General features: G+C 37.0%; 1 protein-coding gene and 1 long non-coding RNA gene across 4 annotated transcripts in view; both read right to left on the bottom strand.

Annotated features, from left to right (window-relative positions):
- The window catches only part of LOC141376673 (uncharacterized), a 227,007-nt gene extending 226,679 nt beyond the window's left edge, over nucleotides 1–328 (bottom strand). For 2 of the 3 annotated variants that reach the window (XR_012387368.1, XR_012387366.1), the window contains exon 1: nucleotides 180–328. This is a non-coding gene — a long non-coding RNA (uncharacterized lncRNA). The remainder of the gene's footprint in view (nucleotides 1–179) is intronic. The other variant, XR_012387367.1, reaches the window with a different exon arrangement.
- An 8,471-nt stretch (nucleotides 329–8,799) lies between these two features.
- Nucleotides 8,800–21,190, bottom strand: errfi1a (ERBB receptor feedback inhibitor 1a). Its single transcript, NM_001083570.1, has 4 exons — nucleotides 21,059–21,190; nucleotides 12,580–12,779; nucleotides 12,353–12,438; nucleotides 8,800–10,000 (listed from the first exon to the last, which is right to left on the bottom strand). Exons 2-4 carry the CDS (start codon nucleotides 12,726–12,728, stop codon nucleotides 8,892–8,894), a joined length of 1,344 nt encoding a protein of 447 aa, NP_001077039.1. The 5' UTR covers nucleotides 12,729–12,779; nucleotides 21,059–21,190; the 3' UTR covers nucleotides 8,800–8,891.
- Between the last annotated feature and the right edge of the window lie 1,873 nt (nucleotides 21,191–23,063).

Genomic DNA, 23,063 nt, shown 5'->3' with positions numbered 1-23,063 from the left:
TTATATTGCACATTTACTCTCATCTAAGACAACAAACAGCCCATAATATGCCTGAATTAGCTAATTAAATTGGTGGCGGTAATGTTAATGCTCACAATTAGTTTGGCCACTGACTGACTCAACAACAAAACGCAGATCAGTACACTCTGTTTGCGTCTCAATAGTAAGAGCACACATACCTTGTATGTTTATGACATCATTAATGGTTCATAAGAGGACATGCCTTCTCTGTGGTTTATGGTTTATCATGTAAAATCTTTACACAAACATTCTCTCGGCGTCCATGTTTGATTATTAATAAACATTAGAAGCGGCACTTCTGTCCAATGAGCTGTCCGTGTGGGCGGGGCTTCCTGCAATTATATCGCTATATTCGCTATGTTAAATCAAAATTAATTAAAAATCCCCTCAATTTGTTATAAAACTCATGTTTCTTTTTTTACAAATGTCACGTTTAGAAAACTAAATCTGGAAAGAAGCGATGAGTAGCAATGCTGAGAATAAATATCTCCACCCTTGCCTTAGAGAGTGTTATTTTAACAATGATGATTAAGTAAAAGTATTAATGTTTTTGTTGTTATTATTATATTATTAATACAATTTTTTAACTTTCATAATATAACCCCCAATTAAAAAAACACACAAATTCCTATAAATTAGGCAACATTTTTATTTGTTATCAATTTGCAATGCTTCCTCAATAATTATAGTAAACTATATTAATGTTTATAATTGCTTATTATTATTTTCATTGAAGCTGTACGTGCACTTACACAGCCACTGTTGCTTTTGATATAATTTCAGGATATTGTTTACGTTTTTTAGCACATTAATAATATAATATATTCTTAATTAAATATGTATGAAGAAAGTATATATGAATACACGTCTGCACCTGAAAATCATATATATTTTAAATGTATTTGTATTAAAATGCACTGACATGAATGTTGACTTTCGGAATTTGCAATGTCATTTTAATGGCACTAGGTGGCAGTAAAGACTTAATATTCGCCACTAGTCCTCACCTGCCTCTTGTCCGATGTTTCTCGGGGTTTTCTTTTGAATACCACTGAAATAGGCTGTCTCATTAGTCCTAGTTGAATATTTAGACAGAAGAGTGTATAATATACAACATTAAAGCACATTTTGAGGATAATGTATGTATGCCTATTTTCAGAGCTGACTACAGTAAGAGCATTGCACTGATTGATTATTGTTATTATTATTATTTATCTTTGTATCCTGTAATGAAATGTCTAAATAAATGTCTTTATTCTAACACTCCCTGATTCACTAACTTGTTTTCTTCTCTCTATATTTTAAACTATAGTTAAAAATACTCCATATGTGACAGGATTGTTTTGTTTGAACATTTCAGTTCTAGTTCTTTAACCATTAAGCCAATCCATCCTCACAGTATAAAAGGATTACTGTATGCAAATGTGCAGTTCATTGTCACTGAGGCACACCTGCATGATTACAGAAGACAACAAAGACACTAATAATAGATGTGTGTGTGTGTGCTATAAAAGGTTATTCAGACTTTTCAGAGCAATAATACCCGCATCCACATAGCAAAATATCACTGGCCCACTCAAACAGCTTTTGCTTGGCCCACATGCTGCAGTGAATTACGGTACGAGTGGTATGAGTGGACCATGTCTGACTTTCAGACAAGGGCCAAACGTGGACCTTATCTGGGAAAAGTCTCAGCCAAGTTATTAACCCATAACTGAGCCTGAACTGGGCCAGATTTATGTTGGTGAGTAACGATTGCAATAAAACTGATAAACCCATGAAGCATTATGCTTTAAGCGTGCTATGGGGGTGCTTGTTCTCGAAGCGACCTGATTGGTAGAATTTTTTTCATTCATCCATTCATTCATTTTCTTGTCAGTTTAGTCCCTTTATTAATCTGGGGTCGCCACAGCGGAATGAACCGCCAACTTATCCAGCAAGTTTTTACGCAGCAGATGCCCTTCCAGCTGCAACCCATTTCTGGAAAACATCCACACACACATTCACACACACACACACTACGGTCAATTTAGCCTACCCAGTTCCCCTGCACCGCATGTCTTTGGACTGTGGGGGAAACCGGAGCACCCGGAGGAAACCCACGCGAAGGCAGGGAGAACATGCAAACTCCACACAGAAACACCAACTGAGCCGAGGTTCGAACCAGCGACCCAGCAACCTTCTTGCTGTGAGGCGACAGCACTACCTACTGCGCCACTGCCTCGCCAGAATTTTTTTCTTTATTTGAAAATGATCAAAATGCATTTTAAATGTGGGTCAAGATCGGCCAAACTCACATGGTCCACATATCAATTATTATCATCTGGCCCAAGTATTTTGTGCCACCTTAAAGATGGTGCCACCTCTGCCTAACCAGAGCCATGTCTGGCCCACATGCTGTATGCCAGTGTCAGATGAATGCCTGCTGTCTCAGATTTATGCCCAATCTGGGCCAGAATTCTTTGCCACCTGGGTATATATATATATATATATATATATATATATATATATATATGTGTGTGTGTGTGTGTGTGTGTGTGTGTGTGTGTGTGTGTGTGTGTGTGTGTGTGTGTGTGTGTGTGTGTGTGTGCGTGCGTGCGTGCGTGTTTTCTGGCCCAGCTCCGGGCCACACAATAACTTTTCCTTCAGCCCAAGTACCGCAAAGAATGACAGTCCTTAAGTGACCCATAACTGGATTACAGACAAGGGCCACACATGGGCCATAATCGGCCCAAATCTCAGCTAATTTATTACCCTTAACTGGTCCTGAACTGGGCCAAAACAGGTTTATTATTGGTACAGATTCTCAGCAGTAAGTTTATACTTTAACCAGAAACCTAAAAAACTGACCCATAATTCAGCCTAATGTTACCTAAAGTAACTGGGAGCCAGTGTAAAGACCTGAGGACAAGTGCTCTGATTTTCTGCTACTGTTCAGAATCCTGGCTGCAGCATTCTGGAAGAGCTGCAATTGTCTGACTGTATTTTTGGGAAGGCCAGTGAGAAGGCCATTACAGTAATCCACCCTGCTGCTGATAAAATCATGAACAAGTTTCTCTAAATCCTCACTGGAAACAAAGCATCTAATTCTTTCAATGTTTTGATGAGATGATAGTATGCTGATTGAATTTGGCAAGTAATCGGACAACACTAATTTGTGATCTGTGAAAAAAATAAAAGGGGCTATTAATAATAACTGATCTGAAAGCTCATTTTAAATAATGTGAAAACTAATTTTGTTCCAGCCACACTAAAATAAATAAGTTAAACTTAGCCTAGAAGAAGAAAAAAATTAATAGCAAATACTGTGAATGTTTCCTTGCTCTGTTCAACATCACTTGGGATATTTCTGAACAACAATTAAAATTATTTATACAGTCAAGCCTGAAATTCTGACTGACTTTGATTCAACCAGCAAGGTTTTTGGATTGTAAATGACACAGTGCTTCTCCCAAAAGATAATAAGATACTGTATGTACAAGAGGCAAATATTACTTTGAGTAAAAATATTTCTTTAAGTAACTTTAAGTTAAGGAATAATTTCAGGCTTGACTGTAGGTGCAGGTTTGGGTTAGTCTGTAATAATTAGCTTTATGTAAAACAGAGTCTTTTCTGTGTGTGTGTGTTTTCATAGACTTGACAGATAATAGATCTTACTCAGGGCCATCTAAACTAGTTGTTTGCTTTTTTTAGACCTCAATGTATGAAGCATCTTGAGTTCCTCCTTTTGATCAGGCTGTGATTAATCAGGAAGTTTATCTAAGAGTTGAATTACTGGTTTGCAGAGTCACTTCCACTGCACAGCTGAAGAGAATCGACCTAAAATATCACCAAAATGACTATTCCCGTCTCATTAGGGATATTTCGAAGACTTATTTTGCAGATACAACCAGACAAAGACTGAGCTAAAGAAAGTAAATTTAATATTAGTCACATAATTGGGGATGTTGATCACTTTTGAGAATATGATTGAGTGTTGTTTTTGAATTGAAACAAAAAGTTAAAGAAAATATTAAATAAAACACATTCAAACAAAACAAAAAATAAGTTATAAAGTATAAACCAAAATCAACACAGTGCAGCGCATCACTGTTAAACCTAACAGGGAAAATCACTAAATGAAATAGGTTAGTTTAATCTATAATTTTTAAAAAGTTACTTGGACTTATTGAAAAAGAGTTATGGTAACTTAAAATTATATCAGATTATATTAATCAGAATTCAAACCAAATGAGTTATGAATGAGTTAGTTATTCATTCAGGAAACTGAGGCTACAATTCACACAGGCTCACTAAAATTAGACAGTAGAAGATTGGAGAAACATTGCCTGGTCTGATGAGTCTCGATTTCTGCTGCCACATTCGGATGGTCGGGTCAGAATTTGGCGTCAACAACATGAAAGCATGGATCCATCCTGCCTGGTGTCAACAGTTCAGGCTGGTGGTGTAATGGTGTGCGGGATATTTTCTTGGCACACTTTGGGTGTATTAATACCGATTGAGCATTGTGTCAACAACACAGCCTACCTGAGTATTGTTGCTGACCATGTTCATCCCTTTATGACCACAGTGTACTCATCTATCATGGCTACTTCCAGCAGGATAAAGCCCCATGTCATAAAGCGTGAATCATCTCAGACTGGTTTCTTGAACATGACAATGAGTTCACTGTACTTAAATGGCCTCGACAGTCACCAGAACTCAATCCAATAGAGCACCTTTGGGATGTGGTGGAACAGGAGATTCACATCATGGATGTGCAGCGGACAAATCTGCAGCAACTCCGTGATGCTATCATGTCAATATCAAGCAAAATCTCTGAGGAATATTTCCAGTGCCTTGTTGAGTCTATGACACGAAGGATTAAGGCAGTTCTGAAGGCAAAATGGGGTCCAACCTGGTACTAGTGTTCGGACTTTCAGCAGTGATAATTAAACCACACTAAACTGAACTTTAACTCTGAAAACTGGACTGACAATTTCAATTTACTATAATCTTTTATGTTGAGCTGCTTTGACACAATCTACATTGTAAACGCGCAAATAGAAATAAAGATGAATTGAATAGTTGAATAGTAAGGTGTACCTAATAAAGTGGCCAGTGACATGTGTATGTATATATATATATATATATATATATATATATATATACAGTTTGAGTAAACTTAAAAGGTTTTACAGAGTATAAATAAATAAACCTAACTGGTAACACTTTACAGTAAGGTTGTATTAATGTTTTAACTAACATAAACAATACATTTATTTCAGTATTTGTTCATCTTTCCTAATGTAAAGGAAATAAAGTTGTTCATTGTTAGTTCTAATTAACTAATGTTAACAAACATAGATTTTAATAATGCATCAATAAATGTTCAACTATTATTAAATGTACTGTTTAAGAGTTCACACACAGCTGACAATTGATTATAAAGTTTGTTTGGCATGCTGTCCCAGAAGAGAACCCTGAGCTCATAAGATCCTCGAGCCCGGGGCTCCCTCCTGTTTAAAGGGCGAGAGGGGAGATTGAGCTCAGGTAGATCTCGAGAACTCTTACTTTTAAGAGATAACTACTTACTAAGGCATGTCTATGGTGCTGATTTTGATTAGTCAATTGACTTAAGTTGCATGTTTTTAGATGGTGGGAGGAAACCGGGGAACTGGGGAAAACTCGCGTGAGTACGGGGAGAACGTGTAAACTCCGCACAGAAACGTTGGCTGGGTTGGTAAGGACTAGAACCAGTGATGTTGCTGTTGATGTTGCTGTGAGGCAACAATGCTTAGGAATCGTCTGATTGGTGAATCATGAATTAAATAAAGCGGGGCCGGCTGCAGGCAATCATAAGCACGAGATCCTCTTCAAATTAGTTTATATATAATTTTTTGTTATAATTGTTTATTATTAGTTTATGTTAGTAAATATTAACCAATAATAAATAATGAAACCTTATCGTAAAGTGTGACCAAGTAATTAAAGGACAACTGTAATGTATTGTGCGTTAATAATATACAGTTGAATTCAGAATTATTAGCCCCCCTGTTTATTTTTTCCCCAATTTCAGGTTAACGGAGAGATTTTTTCAGCACATTTCTAAACATAATAGTTTTAATAATTCACCTCTAATAACTGATTTATTTTATCTTTGTCATGATGACAGTAAATAATATTTGACTATATTTTTCAAGTCACTTCTATACAGCTTAAAGTGACATTTAAAAGCTTAACTATGTTGATTAGGTTAACTAGGCAGGTTAGGGTAACTAGGCAAGTTATTGTATAATGATGGTTTGTTCTGTAGACAAAAAATATAGCTTAAAGGGGCTAATAATATTGTCCTTAAAATGTTGATCAAAAAATTAAAAACTGCTTTTATTCTAAACGAAATAAAACAAATCAGACTTTCTCCAGAAGAAAAAATATTATCAGACATACTGTGAAAATTTCATTGCACTGTTCAACATCATTTGGAAAATATTTAAACAATAAAAAAAAAATTAAAAGGGCTGAATAATTCTGACTACAACTGTATATTATTTAATTATATTTCTGAAATAATATAAACTAAAACAGAAAAAGCAACAGCAGCTAAAGGTTAAAATGATCGAAGCTAACAGGTTCATTGTATTGCCAAAAAAAAAGATAAGTACATATGAGAAAACAAATATGACCTGCCATTTCCATACAGCATATAGAGCTCATTTTAGTTTCTCTAGGTTGCTTATATTCAACTGGATTTGGACATGCAAAAGAGCTTTGTGTTTGTGTTTCAAGTGCTTATCGTTTCATCCGAGGCTTGCGCAAAAAAAGACCAGAGAAACAGCATTTTCCCCAATCAGCAAGGCAGAAAATACCGGTCTACGCGCGTAATACTTAGGTTTACAAGACGGTGGCCCTGTAAAGCAGCTCTGAGACACGCATCCCTTCAAACCGAGCCATCGCCTTCACGAAGTCAACCACAGAACTGATCCGAGATCGGTTTTAAAGTGCAAAAGTACAGTTCACCTTCCTCCTGTCTGGAGCCGAGCCAATAGTAATGAGGCAGAGCACAGGGGTGTGGAGTGATAAAACAGGCAAAACAGCTATATCTCTGACAGATACAGCATACCTGACCGAATCAAATACACAATATCAGATAAAGAAAGTCGATTCATAAATAAGGATTTATTTTTATTACTTTCAAAACCATACAACAATACACTAAGAACTATTCAGTTTGGGTAGGAGGACAACGTTAAATACTTTTACACATCACAAGCATACTGTCTTCTCAGTGCACTTTGCTTCACACACACACACACACGCACACAAACACAGCAGAGATGCCTATTTCTTGCCTTCATTTTGTTTCTAAGATAAGACTGTGAAAGGAAAAATAACACATGTAAACATTTCCTGATACACAAGCTGGTACAATAAAAAAAAGGGTCATCAAATGGATCCCTTAGCGAGGTGGAAACTTGTAATTGACCTCCAAACATCATGTTTTATAGCCTTACTTTCCTCTTTTTTTTATAACTGCATGGCACTTGCTACATTTACCGAGTTATCAGGATGTTCTGGAAACAATATAGAATAATAAAACATCTCATTCAGCAGCTGCCAGCAGCCAAAGTCTCTGGTGCCCACACCCACTGTAATCACGTTGAACAGGAATGCATGTACAGTAACAGGAAGATCAGTATGTGTGTGTATGTGTGTGTGTGTGTGTGTGTGTGTGTGTGTGAGCTCGGCCAAACGCATTACACATGGACTTTAACTCCATGGAGCTCTTAAAAATCGGTCGAAGATGTGTTTTCATTGAGGAAGCGTTAATGACTGACCATTTCCAATGGCAAAACGTGGAGAACTATAGATCTGGGGCACTTTATTTTCAAAGGAGGTTGTGTTTGTTGAGTTTTTGTAATCCGTAGTTGTGTATTTAAGAACTAGAACTAAAATAGGAGGTAGTACTGGAGAAAGTCCTAATCCAGACTCACAGCTTCACATGGAGACGACGCTTTAAAAAGAGGACAGAAACACATTCACAGAAACGCATTCACAGGTTTTCAAAGTATTGCTTTTTTGTGCAACAAAAGACACACGACACCTCGGTGAGAAGCCAGGAATCGGAAATACTCCGTTCATTCAGAGGGCAACATTTCTGCTGCCGTTTTAAGCAGCTTATGAAAGCTTAAAAAGCAGTGCCAAAACTGGGCAAATGTAACACATTCAGCTCTCCAATCGCTCACGCACACGCACACGCACAACTCAGAACAGAAAGGAAATACTCAGCCTGTTCCTATGTAACACACGCGTACACACACACACACGGTTGTACAGACAGGTCACATTAAACAAAAAAAAAAGCACACAAAAGAGTGTCCGGACAAAAGCGCAGAGCATTAGTCCAACAGAAGAACTGCAAAAGAGTGTGCATGTGTCAGATTTCTTGTGTGCAATGCAGTAAGAGGGAATAACCTTCATTTAAAAAGCCGACCGGAATAAAGCAGGCCGTGTTTATACTTCATATATGGTAGACGACGCGAACGTACAGAAGCTTTACTGACCCTATGTCCCTATGATCAGAGGAACGTGCTCAATGTTCATCTAAACAATCTTCAATGCGATATATATAAAAAAAAAAAAGTACAACACTGAAGTATGGCAGTACCAGACCGGCTGATACCAAACAACTGCACCATGTTATCAACACTTAACCATTTCACATAGCAATGAAATTAAAAACATAGTTTGAGCTTGCTCAAAGAGAACTGTCGAGAGCAAAAAATAAACAAGAGGAAATCCCAGTAACTGCTATTTAATTGTAACCTGCTCAAACTTACGAGCAAAACTGCAACAAAGCAGCGAAGAAGTCTTTTGTGCACTTGGTTAGTTCATACCAAGTCTATTTGGTGCGTCGTTTTTCGTTTGCTTTGACAGTCCCAGTCTGAACTCGAATCGGAAGCGCTTGTGCTTCGACTCGCTGTGCTGTCCGTTAAATACTTCTCATGTTTATCTAGGTATGACGGCCGCTGTGGCAAAAGAAAGTAGTGCGTGTTGCTGGCCTTCATGCCGTTCTCCATGACAGGAAGAATGCATGGCGAGCCTTCGCTGTTTTGTCGTTGCAAACCACGACTGACGTATTTAGGGTCCGGAGCAAAGCTCTGAGTAGGGGGCATGATCCCGTTATAGTATATGGGGAGGCTCTTTGGGCTGGGTGTGCGTGGACACGCAGATAAAGGTTCTCTAGGGGGAACTTTCGGAGGTCGGTCATCGTCGCTGTTGGCTCCCGATGAGACTTCGGCTGACCAGCGGCGGTTGTCTCCGGTTTTGATTGGTCGTGGGGGAATTGGGACTCTTGGAGGAACCTCTGGTTTATCCAGGTTGTGTGTGTACCTGTGGTGACTGGAGTATCTGAAGGAGGCGGTTTTGTTAAAGCAGCCCGCGGGCCCAGAATGGGACCGTCGCAGCTTTCTTTGCGTACGTTCCTGCTGTCGTATACAGTTCTGTTGCTGATCACGAAGTTCTTGTTCTCTCTGTTGGTTTTCCCGCTCCTGTCTCGCCTTCTGTTGTTGTTGCTGCTGTTTCTGCTGGGATGTGGGACCTTCAAAGTAGGCATAATTAATTTGTCCACAGCCCCTGAAACTCCTCCTACTGGGCATCCCATAGCGGAACGGAGAGTTTTTGGAGCAAGATTCGGAAACTAGGCAGTGATTTTCATCTCCATTGAAAAACTCTACTTCACTGTCCATAGCCTGATCAGGGGAAAGCTCCGCAGAGCCGGGGATTGGGGGAAGGGGTTTGGTGGCTCGACTGGGCGTCTGTGGAGGACTGATGCGGTCAGATACAGTCAAACGTTCAAAGCAGGGAACCACTTGGTCGTCTTTGGCAGGATTTGACGTATAGGGCTCCGTGTGTAAAGTGAGCTGGGAAGGCCGAGGTTTTTTAGGGGGCAAGGGCTGGGCTCCTGTGCTGTTTGTTGAATTATTGTGACTCCGCTGTTCTGTTTGATTGAGAAAGGGGCAGAAATTGAGAATGAAGATTAGTAAGTTGCATATAATTTGACTAGATTCAGTGATAAAGGTGAACTGATCACAAGCAGCACAGATGTTTTACTTCTGTCCGACAGTTCCCAACAATAATTACCTTAAATATTCATTTTGTTCACATTCATCTAAAAAAATTAGTACTGCATTCACAGAATCTACTGATTAGTGCATTCTCTGAGAATTAAACCCATGATCTTTATATTCCAAGCCCCATGCTCTACCACTTGAGGCACAGCAATACAAGTGTCTGATACACCGTAATTCAGAATAGTTCCCCAAAACACATCGCTATTAACATAATTCACTCCCTCAGTTTGCAGCACACTCATATGCTGCTTATGTTTAGGATAATTCTGAAGGACCTTCAGGCAGCTCAATCCATGCACAATGTTCATGACTACTTCTGTAAATCTCCAAAAAGGCACCACTAAATCAATTTGACTAAATTAGTCTTCAGAAGCCATACAATAATAATGTGATCAATAGTCTAATGTATCTTTGAAAATCTTGCCATCCATTGCCTTTAAATCAAACATGGCTCATTGGAATGTAGTTCCTTTTGTACGGCTTTCCAATTTGATTGTTGTCCTTATAATCTGACAGCTATTAACTTTGAGTGTGGTTTATTTATAAACTAATTTCAAGAGGACCACGTGCTTATGATCAACATGGCTGGCACCTCATAACTCTGTAATCTGCTCTATTAGATGATTACGGAAGCATTATAAATAACCAGAGTTTTTCACTCCAGTTATCTTCGTCTTGAAGTTTCCCCCTTTACACCCCTACTTCCCCTCTTTTTTCTGATAGGGCGACACAGTGGCCCAGTCGCTAGCACTGTTGCCTCACAGCAAGAACAACACTGGTCCAACCTCCTATCTGGCCGGTTGGCATTTCTGTGTGGAGATTCTATGTTCTCCCTGTGTTCGCGTGGGTTTCCCCTGGGTTCCCCAGTTTCCTCCCACCATCCAAAAACATACACTATAGTCAATCGACTAAGCCAAATTATCACCCAAGACATTTCTCATTTCTCGCATGGCGACAAGCAGGGGAGTTCTCGAGACCTACCTGAGCTCGAACTCCCCTCTCGCCCTTTTAACGGGAGGGAGCCCCTGGCTCGAGGATATTACAAGCTCAGGGCTCTCTCCCGGAACAGCATGCCAATTACGCTCTATTATTTTACAGCTAAGTGTGAACTCATTGTGTGAATCATCATTTTATTACAAGAGATCCTATAAATTGTGACACTAAATTATTACATTTAAAACTTGTGGTAACACTTTAGTGCAGGTACCAATTCTCACTATTATTTTTATTTTTCACTTTTTTAGGGGGTTTTCACCTTTATTTTAATAGGACATTAGAGATTTCAGACAGGAAAGCATTGGGAGCAGAGAGAGGGGAAGGACCAGCAAAGGACTTCGAGCTGGGAATCGAACTTGGGTCACCGTGAGCACGTCAGTGCTTTATGTCGACACACAGTACCACTAGGCTATTGGCACTGAACAATTTTCACTATGCTCGCTCGCATGGTTTCACAATTTTCACCATGCTCGCTCGCATGGTTCAGGATTGGTAGAGCTACGCATCGATGAATTTGCTCTTCAGTGTTTGAACTCTCAGTAATGATTAAATCACACTGAACTGAGCTAAACTGAACTGAACTGAACTTAAACACTAAAAATTGAACTACACTGTTCCAGTTACTATGACCATTTATGTGAAGCTGCTTTGACACAATCTACATTGTAAAAGCCAACACAATCTCACGGCAATTCGTAACTTTTTCATTTAGTGGCTAATTCGTATGAATTCGTACGATCTAATTCGTACAATTTAGTACGATTTGCTTATCCCCCAATGACGGTTGGGGTTAGGGGTGGGGTCAGGTGCCACGCCTCCTTTTTAAAATCCATTTCGTACGACTGAACTCGTACGAATTCGTACGAATTAGCCACTAAACTGGCAAAACGTAAAACACTTACGTTTTCTCGTGAGATCAGGCTGGTAAAAGCGCTATACAAATAAAGCTGAATTGAATTGAATATTAACTAGTGGCTTGTTTGCAGCTTATAGACACTTTTGTTTGTACTAACATAATGTACATATTCTGCATGATCCTATTCAACATACCCAATCCTACACAATACCTAAACCCAACTACTACCTTAATAACTATTAACAAGCAGCAAATTAGGAGGTTGTTAAGGCAAAATTCATAGTTAAGGGTTTGTTAACAACTAGAAAAGCACCTTGAAATAAAGTGTGATCAAACTTTTGATATCAATAAGCATTATGATACTTACTTTCCACTGCTGAATATGATGTCGGCAGCACCTTTTTCTGAGACTCAATGTTATAATCCGTAGAAGAATCAATGCTTAGGTATAAGCTGTAGATAAAGAACAGAAACGCCAATCAGACACATTTGCTTGATTAGCATCGTATGAAATGTTGAAGAAAGTTAATTTCCTGATCGGTCTTGTAAAAGGAATCAGTTTTTAACTGGGAAAGCATGTGGTGTTGCACTCACTTGCGTAGATCATTGCATTTCCAAGAGGGCTTAGCTCCGGCCATGCTATGCCAGTGGCTGCCCCGCAGGAAAAGGCTTTGCGTGGGTAAACAGATCTCCTGGGCAGTCAAGCCTGCAGTGGACATGCTCCAGCTGCAGTCGGTTCGCATTCAGGCCAGGAAATGCTCCTCCTCGCCAAGCTGGCAGCTGCTGGCCTGTACCTGAAACACAGCCACGAGAAGACAAGAGTGTGAATCTCTGCAATGGTTCTCCAACGATTTTAACGAAGAGCACATTCTCAAGCTTCCTGCTGCTCAGATTTCCTTTCTACTGAGGTCATTTTCTTAGCAAATTTCAGGTCTTATAGTGACATCTTATACTGAGCCCTTAGCAAAAAAATACAGCATTAAAAAAAACAGCATTAAGCTTGAATGGAGAGTGAAATGACAAACTTTTCTGAGGACTAATTCCCTGGTAATGGCACATTTTTTTCTGAAATTCGAGGACACACAATGGTTTCAACTCAAATCTGCCATCAATAGATCTCAATTTGTAAGGAAATTTTTGATATAGCTGGGGGTATATCGTCTATTCGTTTGTTTAATGAGGTATAAATATAAAAGGCTCATTTGTGGATTAAGTGTTAAGCCTTCTCTTTTTTTCTTTTTGGATCCCCTAAAGTGGGGACTCATTTCATGTTTCCCTCTTCTTCCCTTCGTATTCATATTATTATTATCATTATTTTACATTTTCTTAAAATTATAGAAGTAAATGAAAGTTTGAAAATAAATAAATATGTACGTTCAAAAAAAAAAAGGAAAAGATATGAACATCAAAAACATCCACATTAATCATTTAATTCTATATGTAAACTGTTTGCCAGCTTATTATTATCCACTTCCAGTTATTCTAAGAAACGTAAGAGTCCAAAATTCACATTTACACCATGCACAGATCAAAGTTTTTATCTACAATTGCTATCGATGAGAATTGAAGCAATAACCTTGACGTTGTTAGTGCAATGCACTATTAAGTTCCCATCAGGCACAGGATGTCAACATGATGTCAGATTGACGTTGTACCCTAATGTAGGAGGACGTTACATTTTTGGTGGAAATGAAAATTGGGTTGACATCAGAATGCAACGACAGATCGAAGTCATCGGATAGATGTTGGATTTTGGTAACTTTCCAACGCAACCTAAAAACAACCAAATATCTAATGATGTTACAGCTTGATGTTACCATTATGATGTCTATAACGCCCCATTCACACGGGGCGTCAGCATCAACGTTTCCCATTCACTTTGAATAGGTGATGTCAGGCGTTGCCGAACTGCATTGTGGATCCGTCAGCGCCGCTTCAGAGGCGTTGCTCGCTGCAGAAGTTGGGACTAACTCAACTTTAAGCGCCGACGGAAGCGTCATCCAATCAGATCGCTGTATGCAAATACACCAGTTAGACGGTGGCCTATTGCTGACTGAATTTCATTGGCTGACGTTTCTATGAGGATTGCTCCAGTCCCAACTTCAGACACGCCTTCAGTCAAGCGTTGCCGCTGAAGCCCCGTGTGAATGGGGCGTTAGATTTCGGTTGCCATACCTGACGAATAAACGTCAGTATTTGGCGTCAATATGACGTAGGTTTAAGATGTTGGCTCAACGTTGGATGCTTGTCACTTTCCAAGACAACCTATAACCAATTAAATTTCAATGTCTAATGATGTTACAGCTTGATGTTACCATTATAATGTCTATCAGATTTCGGTTGCTTTACCTGAAGAATAAACGTCAGTATTTGACATCAAAATAACGTTGTCCTTAGACGCTGGCTAGTCATTTATATTTGGTCACCAGACACCACGACCTAAATCTAACCTATTATTAACGTCTTACAACATTGTGTGCCTTCTGGATTGGCTATAAATATATAATATTATAATATATAATACATGAATATATTATATAACATAACAAAAAGCTCCAAGAAGCTCTGACAGAACAATTTTTTAAAAAACAGTGGCCATCATAACCACTTTTATAACTATATGAGCATGATATGAGACCCTATATGAGATATGAGACCCTCTAAAGATAACTGCGATCGTTTTAGTGTTGTTGAAGAACGAAGAAGACATTTGTGTAGTTGTTTATGGAGCAGTCTGCCCTGGGCTATACCTTGCTTCCCTTCGCTGTGCAATGCATTCAGCCATGTGCACGAGACTTGAGTCGCACTTTTCAGAAAAGAACATTGAGCAACATTCTGCTAAGCCTCACAGCCTGTGGTATGACAAGCGCTCGGTTTGACAGCACTAAACTATACACTTATGCCCCCAAAGCCCTGGGGATAAAGCCAAACCGAATGCTCTCCAAGATGTCACACACAATACTACAAAACAATCATTTCTGTTGAATAACAGTAAACAGCATGCTACAATAGAAGAAATAAAGTATGAAGTGGATCAAAAAAAGTTTTTCAAGGCAAGATTAGGTGATGTTGAATAGTTTTAAGACAACTTTGATGAAAGGTTTTGATCCGTTTTAAATGTTGACTGCTGGATTTCATTATTTGTTTGGTTATGTTTTAATACCATCGCAGCATTGGATATATTCATGCCAACATTGGTAATAAATATTCAATACATCGTTTAAAATTAATCAAACATGCATTATACAAAAAATAATAACTACAGATAATAATAACACTGATTTAAAAAATCATAGAAGGTCTACCCAATTAAATCAATGATAAAATTCTGTCATTAAAAAAATATCCAAAAAGCATTAAAAAATATACACATTCTATTAAAATATTCCTACAACAGTAACAAATAATTTATTTTCTCCTTAAAAAAAAAAAAGGAGTGCAAAAATTTTCATTGTAATTTTGTCTTTCATGTAAACCTGACTTTCTGGGTCCCCATGCAAATGCTATCTATCTTTACAGAGGAAGTCATCTAATATCAAATTATATATGCAAATGAGTCTCAAATGTCTTACCTTTGAACTCAACTTTGCTTAAAAGGAAACGGCATCTAGAGTTACAATTTGTTGCAACACCAGAGACGCTCTGAAGAAGTTGCTTTAAGAGCAGAATCCAGTAAAATGCGTTTGGCTTTTTGAGAAACCAGCTTTACACCCCTGAGAACACGAAGAGTGATGGACCTGGAGGCAAGGTTCATCCTGGTTTTAGCTTACAAACACGTATCACGCTCACAAGCTATCGAGTCACCAACATTATGACAGTCTTGCAGAGATACAAACATCTCCTGTACCCTATTAAACAGCAATTAGCGCTTTTATGGAACGATTTATTGCAGGGCTGTTTTACAAGCAACACACAATGCGTCAGCGTGGTGCAATGCATTTCTGCAGAGCCGAGTGATATGCAGCATGCGCATTAAATGGGGACAACCGAAGTTAAAGGGATAGTTCACTAAAAACTGAAAGTTTATTGATTATTTACTCCCACTCAAGTGCTTCCAAACATTTCCGAGTGCCTTCTGTTGAACACAAACATATATATTTTCAAGAAAGCTGAAAACCATCAACTTCCATAGTAGAAAAATAAAACAAATAAGTAACAAGATATCTTCAAAATACCTTATTTTAGTTTTTAACAAAAGAAAGACACTCAAAAGGTTTCATTTTTGGGTGAACTATCCCTTTAAAACTATGACTAGTCAAAAAAAAAACAATGCAGTGCTCTTTCACAAATCAATCTGGGTCAATTGGTTCAACAGGGACATGCATTTCTGTTGACCGTCCCTGATCCGGTTCATAAATGCGAGCAGTTATGCATCCTGAAAGCTTTGGACCTTGGATACGGTCACTATGAGCACACAATGCAACCTGATCCGCGATAAAGAACCCCACGGGACAGGCGCTTCCTCTCACAACAGGTGCAAGACGGACAGACTTCCTACTGTCCAGCACGGACATTTCTCAATGCCTTCAGGAAGACAATGCCAGTGAATTGCGAGCACGTTGGGTAAACAAAGCGTGCAAAATCTGTTCAGTGTGGCATGAATCCTGTGAAACATGAAATGCTTAGAATTGAATGCTTTCTTTAGGAACAGTTTATGAATGGTTATTTACATTTATGAAATATCAAATTAAGCATCAAATGTTCTTTATACTTCACTCAAAAAATGCTGGGTTGTTAAAATAACCCAATGTTGAGTCAAATATGGACATACCAACCATTGGGTTGATTTAAAAAAAATAAAAATAAAAAGTGTAGTTTTAATTTAATTGAAAAAAATGAACACAGCATTGGGTTTGTCCATATCTGACGTAACATTGGGTTATTATGACCACCCAACACTTTTAGAGTGAAGTAAAAGATTAATAAAAAAAAAGCTTTTATAGCATAAAATCAAAAAGCTACATAAACTACCCCCTGAATATTTCTTTTGGTGGTTCTTGTATGCCATCAAATCAAAAACAAACTTTTAGAAGCTTTATATTTTAGAACTGTATGGCCTTTTCTCTGCAAAATGCATAAAACATTTAAGCAATTCCATGCAAATGTTAACCTTGCCATAAAAAAAAATAATGTTTTCACCAAAGTAACAAAACTCTTTCAAGGTTATTTGTGTAGGTTTGTATTTTACACTACTGTAAATATACTCAAAATTGTCTCTGTCAATGTTTTCAAACAATTCTATTTGAGTCACCAAAGTTATACATGTGTCAATTTCACATCTGCCACATCCATAATGAAGCTTTTTCCTCAGGAATGCAAAAATGTAAAAGTTGTTCTATAGTGAGCCTGCCTTTCTCCTTTTGATTAGCATTGTTTCTTTTGGGTGTTTCAGTGTAAATCAAAGGTAAATGCTGTACACTGTGAACTTTTTGATACAGATTGATATTTTTCTGATCTCATAACTGTGGTGAGTTTCTTTGGAAAACAGATGTTTCAATATAATGTTAATACATATTTTCTCTGTGTATTTATGTTTAAAGTTTTACTGCAAATATCACATCCATAACGCTGGAATTGCTCATATATCTTTTAGACTACATTTCAATCTGAGGTTATTGTGTCTTATAATTTAAAACTGCAAGATTTGATTTGTAAGGATGTACTGTGTAGGCATGGGCCAGTAAAAGACTGACGGTATCAGAACCTTGGATAAAAATATCACAGTTTGACAGTATTGTGATTACTGCTCTAAAATATATAAATTTTTAAAAGTCTTGGTAAAATGAAAAAAACTTTTATTTCCCTTTGAACACAATTATTTTATTTTGAGAAACATTTAAAATATTTTGGAGCAGTAAACATATAGCTGAATATTGAAAATAAATCATTGACTTCTGCTGTCTTCATTAGTTTCAAAAACACAGATTTCATTAGAATCTAAAATGACATCTTTGGATACTTTATCTGATGGAGATACAGTTTTCCTAAAAAACAAACAACAACAAAAAAGTAAATAAAAAAATCTTACATATACCATAAGAACGGTATAACAGAAAATGTGGGCGGTTTTAAAAACCTTGGCTTTTCCAAATCACGGCTTGGTAAAAGCTGCTTATAAAGCTGGTCAGGTACACGTCACATTTCACTTCTAAATATCTCAAAACAATGTTTAGATTTATGCATTAGGCAGACACGTTCATCCAAAGTTAATGATGAGATTATCATCATGCAAGTTAATGTATACAACTACTTATATAAATCAACATAATGGCCACATTTTGTACATCTTAGACTGCAGTTTATGATTTCATATTTGTTTCTTTAAACAAAGGAAATACATTAAATACATGTATATTTTGGTTACAAAAGCACTCAGTTAATGTAAAAAATAAAAAGTATATGAAGAGATTAGATGCAAAAAACTCTTAAAAGTCATTTGATATTTCTTCTAAAATCAGCATTTTCACCGACTCCTGAGTGTGTAGGATATCTAATTTTACTTTTATAGTGACAAATAAGTTCTTTTTACTGCCTTTAAAGTGAAATAACCAAACATAAACATAGGAGGCTGAAAAAAATACTCATTTTAGGAGAATATTTCAGATGGCACACAGCAAAAAATGCTTTACATGCTTAGATTTTTGTCTTGTTTATAATCGAAATATCTAAAAATTCTTATATTAAGAAGCATTTTCTAGGTAAAAACATACTGTCTCGTTTTAAGGAATAATATGCCAATATTAAGTAAGTTTTTCCTTAAAACAAGCATGATAATCTGCCAATGGGGTAAGCAAAATAATCTTGTTTTTCCTTTTGACCAGATTATTTTGCTTACCGCATTGGCAGATTATTTTGCTTGTTTTAAAGAAAAACTCACTTCATTCTGGCATATTATTTACTAAAACAAGACATAATGTTTTGCTTGTCTAAAGGATTCTTCTTGATTTGAGAATCTTTAGATATTTGGATTTGAAAGCAGACAAAACATCTAATTAAGAAAAGCATTTTTGCAGTGCATTTAGAGGTTTTTGCATCTGAGCTCTTCATATACATAAATACACACGCACACAGATACATACAGTGCTCAGCATATATAAGTGCACCCCTCACAAATCTCTTTTAAATTCATATTTTTAATAGGAAGCTATACAATATTATATTTGTACAGTTGAAGCCAGAATTATTAGCCCCGTTTTCTGTTTAGCAGAGGGCAGATTTTTTCAGCACATTTCTTAACATAATAGTTTTAATAACTCATCTCTAATAACCAATTTATTAGTGACAGTATGACAGTTAATAATATTTTACTAGATATTTCTCAAGACACATAAACAGCTTACAGTGACATTTAAAGGCTTAACTAGGTTAACTAGGCAGGTTAGGGTAATTAGGCAAGTTACTGTATAACGATGGTTTGTTCTGTAGAATATCGTACCTTAAAGGGGCTAATAATATTGACCTTAAAATTGTGATTAAAATTTTTAAAACTGCTTCCATTCTAGCCGAAGTTAAACAAATCAGACTTTCTTCAGAAGAAAAAATATTATCAGACATACTGTGAAAATGTCTTTGCTCTGTTAAACATCATTTGGTAAATATTTAAAAAGAGAAGAAAAAAAATTCAAAGGGGGGCGAATAACTTTGACTTCAGCATTGACTAGTTTAATGTACGGCTGAAGCCAAATCTGGAGCTTATCTAACAAAATAACTCATAATAACAGTTCAAATACTAGTACTTCAAAATTTATATGTTATAGAAAACTATGAAATACAAATTTATAAACATTTTAAAAAGAAGGGAAAAAAAATCAAGAGAAGCAAAATAAATGGAAAAATAGTTGAAATTTTGTAGGTTGTAATTTGTTTTTGCAATATTTTGCTTGAATTTAATTGTATTATTTTTCAATTTCTAAACATTTTTGGTAACTAAAATATTATTTTAATAATAAACATATTTGTTAAATAAATCTGTTTTGTTTAAATGCACCAAAATACATTGCCTAGACTACATTCACTGAGAAATGGATCAACATATTCATTTTCAAAATGGGCTGTACTCATACTGTATTTATACACATACACACAAATACATACACATTTGGGGGTGAAGGGGGTGAAGTCTTAGCAAACTAAATGTCTTATTTTTGCAGTGAAACGTGACCATGTTCTTGGCAGACTAGCGTGCAGAAGATCTTGGAAATACCTGAAATACTGCATATGAACACAGGATACTGCAAAAGAGACTCCAATGCACATATAACGCGTGCATGTGCAGAAAACAACAGACTCATTCGGAAACCTAATCTTCAAGAGGTCCAGGAGTGTAAAGTCATTGTACATGGCCCGAAAATTACGAAATCTCTGCGTGCTAACAAACCACTGATATGACATTGTTAGAAGGTATGAAGGAGACAGTCGCGCGCGTTCACACCCCGCTCTTGTCACCTCCGCCGCGGCTGCCAGGCAACCATACCCGATCTACCTGTCCGCTTCCGCAAACTGGCGGGATGAGTCACTTTTACACTCTATCACACCTGACGAAACACACCTCAGACATTTCTTGAAGGAAAAAAGACTGATGTGCAACCAGATAAAATCAACATACACGTCATCGTCACAAACTATGACACTATTATGCGTGTTTTGTCAGCTGACCATCTTCATTATTTTTATTAATATTAATTTTATTTATCTGCCATCATCATAATTATCATCATCATAGTAGCAGATAAATAAAAATCTAAAATCAGATATAAATTATTTGAAGTGTTTTAAAAGAAGGGTGCCTGCGTTTCCCTCCAACTGAACATATACATATACATACATACATGCGCGCGCACGCACACATACATACACATACACACACACACACACACTCTCTCTCTCTCTCTCTCTCTCTCTCTCTCTCTCTCTCTCTCTCTCTCTCTCTCTCTTATCGGATGTCCTGTCACAGAATCAGATAATATCGCTCCACACGTCACTGTCGTCATCAGCACGCACGCACACACATAGAGAGAGAGAGAGCCAGACAGACCACAAACACTGACGATGTGCCAAACGCATTAAAATTCACCTTAATCTCCTGACAGATTCCCGGTGTCCGGCGTCAAAAGTTCATAATGCCGTAATAATGATCCCGTTCTGCCCGTTGGAAAGCGTCGGTTTTGACTTTACAGATGCGCGAGAACATTCATTACAGCTTTCGAGAGTTCGTTAACAAACGGGTCTTCTGTGTGCGGTGCTTTAAATCCTCACTGCAGAGACGAAGCCCCGCCCCCATCCAGCAGGATTTAAAGGCACAGTACACACAGTGTTTTGAATGTCTCTGCTTTATAGCTGCTCTCTGCTTATTTGCGCACTCGGTGTGTTTTATTGGCAAACGCATACAAAGTTTGATGGGGAAAAATAATAAAACACGCACCTGGTTTAAGCAGTGAGGATATTTGCTGACAACCAAAACAGTAAAAATAAGGAAATGCTCTACCCATCTTTCTCCCATTTTAAAAGCTTTTTTTTCCTAAGAGATGTAGTTTGAGTTTGCCTTTGAACAAGGATTCATTTGAGATTGCTTTTATAGACATGGGTAGCCCATTCCACCTACTATAGTCTCCTATTTTCTTTAGTTTGGATCTGGGGTTTCTTTAGTTTGGACATTTTTGGGTCCGACGACCTTAAACCTTACGACCCATGACCTTAAGGTAGTGCCTGACCATTAGGTTTCAAACTGGATTCCAGGTGCTCCAACTCTAATCAAACACAACTGATCCAACGAATCAAGTTGTTCAAGACTACAAGAGAACATTAAGCAGGTGTGAGTTGGAGCTGGTTAAACTATGTAGAGCTGCGGCCCTCCAGTAATTGAGTTTGAGACCATTGATTTAATACCTTTAAAACTTATGGTAAAATTGTAAACTCTATTCTAAAACATATCGGCAACCAGTTTAGGGAGCACAGGATGGGGGTAATTTGTATATGAATACTAATAATGTTATAGACTAATAATAATAGTTTATCTAGTTTCTATACTTATGACTAGGCCCACACGGAATCTGCGCACAGAATTCTGCAGATTTTTTTGCCCATTATTAATTCTGTTTATTTACTTGTGTAAATGTGTTAATCTGAATTTATTAATATTTTATTCAGTAATTTATTACTTTTTATTTAATATATTAAGGTTTTAGTTATGATACTCCGCTGGATACTCCTAAAATAATTCTGCAGATTTTTACCAAATTTCTCTGCAGAAATAGCAAAAAACGTCCGCAGATTCTGTCTGGCCCTGCTTATGACTTTATCATAATGCTTTTAATTCCTTTTTCTATTGTTTCTTCCTTAAAAAAAACTTAAGCTTTGCTCTTTTCTTACTTGATTACATCTATTTTTCTCATTTGATGCTTTTCATAAATAAAACTCAATCTGTTTTTATTGAATCAATACATAAAAAATAAACAAACATTAGGCCCTAATGTATATCTACTTTATTCTACATTACATAACAATACTTTACAATACAATATAATATCCACTTTATATCAAATAATCAGATTTTTATTATCTGCAAATCTCACATTGTCGTCCACTAAAGCTAAGTAGGGCCAGTACCTGTATAGAAGACTAAATGGGAAACGCAGTCCTCCAGGACCAGGTTTGCCCACCCCTGGCTTTGAGTGTCCAGAAAAGAGCCATATAAATGTAAAGAATTATTGTTATGTTATGTTATGTTTGAGTGATGTAAAAAATGATTTAAAAAATTATTTTCAGTACAACATTTTCCTTTAATTAGAGTATTACATTGAAATATAGTATAAATATTTGGCATGAATAATATAATTAATTATCAAACCACAGTTGTTCATTAAATGAATATTTAAAGGAATAAAGTTACTATAATAAATCAGCTAGTAATATGTCATTGGTGCTTCCTCATATTTGATCAGTAGCCAATGTTTTGCAGCATTTTCCTTGCATTACCATAAATAAAACCCCTAAAATGTGGATTAAAATCCAAAGTTTAACATTCAATCAGTATGGTTAATAAAATAATAAATAAACAGATTATTTACTGCAGTGGTTCT

Source organism: Danio rerio, chromosome 11 (assembly GCF_049306965.1).
Source record: "Danio rerio strain Tuebingen ecotype United States chromosome 11, GRCz12tu, whole genome shotgun sequence".
NCBI classification, from domain to species: domain Eukaryota; kingdom Metazoa; phylum Chordata; class Actinopteri; order Cypriniformes; family Danionidae; genus Danio; species Danio rerio.
The sequence above is the reverse complement of the archived record's forward strand: the minus strand, read 5'-3'. Positions and strand labels throughout refer to the sequence as shown.